Here is a 6054-nt window from a genome sequence, read left to right on the forward strand (position 1 = left end):
GGATGGTGGGGTTGGTTTGCATTTTAGGAGGAGAGTCAGGGGAGCAGCCTCAGATCTTTGTATTTATGGAGGGAGTTAGTATGAGAAGGCTCACGTGTCTGTACGTCAGTTCTCTGTGGTTGTGATATTGTTGCGTGTGTGTTCTGTTTGTTCAGCTCGTCTTGCAACATCCTGTCTTTTTTCTCTTTTTCTGTTGATGACTGTTTGTGATAGGAATGTCTGTTGCCATGCATACAGGTGTGTGTGTGTGTGTGTGTGTGTGTGTGTGTGTGTGTGTGTTTTCATATGCATCTATAGTGTTTGTGTTTGCATGAAGCTGCTTCCAGCTCACTCAGTCAATAACTTGATCTCGTTGGCGAGGAGGGTCATGTTGAAGTTGTACGCGGGGGGCTCGGGGAGGTCGGGGAGCCCGCAGAGATCGGGCAAGGCGGGGGCCGAGGCCTGGCAGGGGGACGACTGCGAGGGCTCGGCCAGCTCCGGGTCGCTCTCGCTGGAGGTGGAGCCCACGCTCATGTTGCACACGGCCTCGGGCACGTTGGGCACGGGGCACACCTCGGGCTCGCTGCTGGGCTCGCTGCTGGTCTCGCTGGTGCTGGACACCACGGACAGGAGGGACATCTTGCGGGTGAGCTGGCGGCTGGGCAGCAGCGACAGGGCGTAGTCGGCCACGATGCCCGCCACGTCCATGCCGCACGCCTGGTCGAAGGCGATGAAGCCCACGTTGGCGTTGGCCTCGCACACCACGAACGAGCCGTCGTTGAGCTGCAGCAGGTCGATGCCGCACACGTCCATGCCCAGGATGTTGGAGACCTCCGTGGCCAGCTGCTTGCCCTGCTCGCTCAGGGGACACATCATACCCACACCGCCTAGCAGACCCAGGGGACAGGAAGAGACAGCAGGCCGGTTAACTTAACACGCACTGCAATCTGTGGTCCAATTCATTTTCATCCAGATCCAAGATCAACCAACAATATTTCAATTTGTTAGGAACCACAAGCAATGATATAGTATAACAGTAATTAGAAATGTCCATGAATGAAGGGAATGACAGTGCAAGGGTAAGTGTCAACAACATGTTACATAAATGCAGAGTAATCTGATGACTGATGTCCTAAATAGGCCACAGCGCATTATAGCCTTGACTAGGCCACAACTGCACACACCCTGACTGTTCATTTCGGTTGGTTATCAGCTGGAATGCTGTGTCATCATGTCGTGTCTCTGGGTAGATTTCACTGCCCGTCTTTCGGCGGAGATTAAAAACACACTTTTTCAGGCTCCACCACCCACGCCCATCTTGAACTAACATTTTCTCCCTCATCTTAGGGAGGGAAAAAAATCCAACTAATGTTACTTATTCCTTCTCAGACTACTTTCTACAAGTGCTACTCTATTCCTTCAGAAAGTCTGAGCTGTCAGAAGCCACTTTCACACAAAGACTGAGCAATATTGCCGTTCAGAAGGCCCGCAAAGGCCCGCAACGCCACAGAAATTGTGTTCACACAGAACCAAGCAGCGGCACCAAATTTCCGCCCCGGGGTGTGAATTCAGGTTACATCCACCCCTCCCGGATTGAAATGAGGCGAGGGGAGGCATTTCCACCCAGCTCCTCCTAGTAGCCTAAAGTAATATTTTCACGTGTAGGTTATAGTGTAGGCTAGTGTATGATGAACGAATTCATGCAACAACCAAACATTGCCGATTAAGATCAAAGGACAAAAGACGAGATGAGAGCTCACCTTAATATGCCGACAACGCAGAAAGTGAATATCCCCAGACCGACTCGCTAGATGCTAGATGCAGGCTAAGAGACGTCCTTCTGAAGCTTATTATTATATTCGTTAATTTTGCCTACTAATGTCAACATCGTTGGAGCATAAATAGCCTAACCTACTTACTCATGGAGATCAGGACGTCACACCCCCATTTGCACCTCTGCTCCGCGTCACCGCTCCTACGCTTTCAGGTTGAGGCGAGGTGGAGGCTGATTCGGCGCTATGACTACCTCCACTGGCGGAACGAAAGGCGTAACACAATTATCCGTGACTCCGCTTTCGTCACTTTCACATCGGAGACGCGGATTACATATTCCGTAACATTTAACGCTTTCAAGGCCCGTCTGAATGAGGCTATAGAGCTGTGCTGCATAGTTGATTTCTTTACCGTTGACAAAATGTGATATTGTAATTTGCTTTGGCTTGGTAGTGAGGGAAGGGAGTGTTCAGTAGTGCGGGTAGTCCACTTTATCAATCATAACTAGGCTGAAAAGATAGGAGCAACTTGAGAATGTCGTGAGTGAAGCATCAGTCCACTGAGGCAGTAAGCAAGCCTAGTGCGCGGCTTATCTACCTACCCAGGGAGCAGTTGCTCTGCATGCGTCCGTCAGTGGAGCAGCGGAGCATGGAGCCGATGACGCGGCCGCCCACCAGGACCACCCGCACGTCGCGGCCGTGCGACTCCTTGACGTACTCCTGGAATAGATAGGGGGCGTCATGACGGATCAAGTGGCACAGGTCTGCCAAGTGGTGCTTGTCCCGGGCCAGGAACACCGCTTTACCTGGAATAGAGGGAGGGAGAGAGTGTGAGGATTATTTGTTCAGGCTATGCGTCATGATCTTATAGGTCCCATTCCGTGCAAAAGCTGTTTTTACTTATATATTATATATATATATTATATATATATATATATACACTGTATATTGCATATATACTGCTATCATCCCTCCCTGTAATGAGTGGTCACAAGCTCAGAACTGCCACAGTTGGATTTGTCCCTATCCAGCTTCCCCCTGCAGTCTCCTCCAAGCCACACCCCCAAACGCTCTGTTCCCCCAGACGGGTTAATGTGATGTCACTCGAGTCCTTAAACATACTGCGCGCGGTCTCTCTCACACAAGCTACCTGCACCATTTTGTCTATAGCCACAAAATTAACACTTCTAGCTGGAGCGACGCCAACTGTACGTGATCCAGCAACTGCGGAGGTGCATTCGGTAAGTCTAGGCATTTTGAGATGTCCTCTTTAGCGTAGCAACCGTTAAGTTAGCGATAGCTCGTTGCTAACGTTAGTTGTGGACACAACCTAGCGTGCTGGTCCACAGACGCTAATCTGATTGGCCGCTGGGAGCCTGGGGCGGGCTCTCTCTCAGCGGCCAATGGGAACTGTTAGTTCTGAATATATTATAGAAACAGACCATTCTCGGGACGCAATGAGATGAGGAAGTGACAACTCCGTCAGAACAAACAGGGTTACTATATTTTCGACAAATTAATCCAGAATCATGTTTTATGGACCAGAGACACACGTTTTTAAGAGGTTACAGCTGCATGAATTGGGACCTTTAAGGTTTCCTGAATTGAGACAAGATAAAAAAAAAAATATAGACATTTTTGCAATTAATATCTTTATGACCTGTAATTGTAGCCCGTCGTCTTCAACGTTTGACAGATGTTTTTATATGGCAAAACAAGCCCCATGCTTGGCTCTGACATTTGCGTAGCTTTAACTGAGGTTAGGGAACGTCTTCATAGGATTTGCTCACACCTAGCTGCTTCTGCTGACCCAAGTCTCCCTCAAAGACGACCACCTTAATTCACATCAGTTCCTGTTGCTCAACGTATTGGCTGGGACACTTCTCTGGGGCGGAACACAAGTGTCTCTCACCGAGGCTAGAAGATGCCTGTTTTAATTAGCACCGTTTGGCTCTGTCTGCTGCTCGTCGCGCCCTCTGACCCCTGTTCCAGCAGCACGGAGGAAAACATGTGAGTGCTGCGTGTGTGTGTGTGTGTGTGTGTGTGCGCGCGCCCACGCACGTGTGTGTGTGTGTGTGCGCGCGCCCACGCACGTGTGTGTGTGTGTGTGTGTGTGTGTGTGTGTGTGTGTGTGTGTACGTGCATCCACGTCTTTGTGTGTGTGAATGATGAGTGAATGACTGTCCAAACAATGAGATGACAAGGCTATCCCAATTGGTCACACCATGAAGATGTGAAGATGGACCGTTTGCAGGCATGAGGCAACACCTCACGACTCAAAAACAAGACAAGCAACAAGTGGTGTTCCTGCGGCTCATTGAGTCGAGCGTCAGGGTCAGGTCAGGGTTGGGGGTTTGATCCCACTGGGGGGGCCACCCATGCTAAAAAGGTATACTCTAATGGTACTAATACTGTTAAGAATGACAAAAAATATATTAAGACTATCTCCTCAGAGTCAGTCAGTACATTTACATGTACTTAAAAAAATCGAATTATTGCCTTAGTCCGCCTAAAACCGGACTTTTGAAATGCAAGTAAACATGTTAGCTCGACTGAAATCGAAGTGATAAAAGTCTGACTAACACACCCAGATAATGCGATTGGGAGTCGATTTACTCCTGCATGTATAGGCTACAGGCCAGTCGGACTGGAACCGGACGAGGCGATCAGCAAAGTCCCCGTGCCAGGCTTTGACCCGGAAGTCGAACGCATAAAACGTAAACAGAGGGTGCATCTCAAAAGAGGATGCATCCCAAAAGTAGAGCGTACAACACCAAAGACGATGGGATTTCAAGCAAGACTGCCTCTTCTGAATATTCCGACACTGCATTTTTCAGACAGAAAGAAATTGAACTTGTTCAAGACCCGTCTCTGTCTCAGCAACACACTCGCGAGATTTGGCAACAGGAACTTATGTTAGCGATTAGCTAAAGCTAAATGTGAAGTTTGTTGATGTAGTAGCTAAATCTGTGACTAGATGTTTTTTTTTATGGAATATCTTAGTTTCAACTGTATTGAGCTAACAAGGGGCAGCTTTGTGTTTATATGTGTGGTTTATGTGCATTTTGGGAACTATCACAATCACTATTTCAAGTTAGCTTGCTAGGTCAGCACTAAACCCGCTTAAAGCCTGCTTGAAGAAGCAAACAAGTAGGGGCGGGGAGGGAGTGACGATTTCCCACCCGTGTTTGTATACTGGGACAAGTACAGTAGTCCGAGTAAATAGCCTAATGAAGCTATAACCATAGCTCGACTTAACTGTGCATGTAAACGTACTTAGTGGTCTTAATAAGTGTTTGTTCAACAGAACGAAGACTAGCTGGACTTCGGCCAGAGTCAACGGTCAGCCACAAGAGGAGACGAAAACAACCCCCGATGCTGATCTCCATAAAAAGGGGTCAAGTTATGTTTGACCAACGGCTGCTTTCCTTAACAAAGCCTTGTGATGGCGGGCTGAGGCTAACTGAAGTCCTTTGTACTGGCTCGACACAATGGCAGAGCCAGTCAAGTGTTGATAACTGTGAATAGGAAAGAGCTAATGGGTCAGAAGAGCCCAGTCCGTCTCAAGGAAACATCACATTAATGACAAATGCTCAAACTTTCCAGGAAAAAGCCCTGTGAGGGATTCAGAAAAATCAATCAGTAAACTCAATTAGTAAACTGGGATCCACTATGATTAACCTAGCACTAGCAGACAGGAAAATACAATACAATTATGATTATTATGAGCACGCCGATGTTTCTGTGTTTGCTTGTTGCAACACCACGGTCCTAATCATTTAACACTCCGTCGATGAATGTCTTATAAGGGTGGACGAGGCTGTCATTTTAGCGACGTCGTGCGGTGTGCAGATCGCTAGTGGAGCCGTGAGAGATTTTCTTCGAGGCGTGGTGTAATTGAATAGTGTCGCTTCATCATCATGGGAGAGACAGATCCACTGTCTTACCTCTGTGACCACGTGCGTTCTTCACCACCACCGGGTACCCCAGCGGCTCCGCCTCATCGATCATCTTACGGAAGTTGTCGTGCCCTCCTGGGAGAGAATACCCGCGCACACACACACACACACACACACACACACACAGACAACAACATGCACAAACACACACACACACACGTACGCAAACACAAACACACACACAAACGCCGAGGTGTGAAATATGCTGGAAGTTGTATTAGCATGGTTCACACATGGCAGATGACGAGCAGGCTGGGGGGGTGGCCACCCGGTGGGGGAGGGGGAGATGACCGAGCAGGGTCTGGGGTGGCGGGTGGGTGGGGGAGGGGGAGTGTAGTTTCTTG

The 6054-nt window shown here is 48.7% G+C and overlaps 1 protein-coding gene across 1 annotated transcript in view; it reads right to left on the minus strand.

Moving 5' to 3' along the window:
• Positions 1-327: 327 nt before the first annotated feature.
• Positions 328-6054, minus strand: part of rimkla (ribosomal modification protein rimK-like family member A) — a gene marked incomplete at both ends in the record, with an annotated part of 21466 nt that continues 15739 nt past the window's right edge. The window contains 3 exons of the mRNA XM_083641576.1: positions 328-866; positions 2354-2557; positions 5699-5785. Coding sequence (XP_083497702.1) covers positions 328-866; positions 2354-2557; positions 5699-5785 — 830 coding nt within the window. The remainder of the gene's footprint in view (positions 867-2353; positions 2558-5698; positions 5786-6054) is intronic.

The sequence above is a fragment of the Poromitra crassiceps genome (genome assembly GCF_964638095.1).
Source record: "Poromitra crassiceps genome assembly, chromosome: 8".
Lineage (NCBI taxonomy): Eukaryota > Metazoa > Chordata > Actinopteri > Beryciformes > Melamphaidae > Poromitra > Poromitra crassiceps.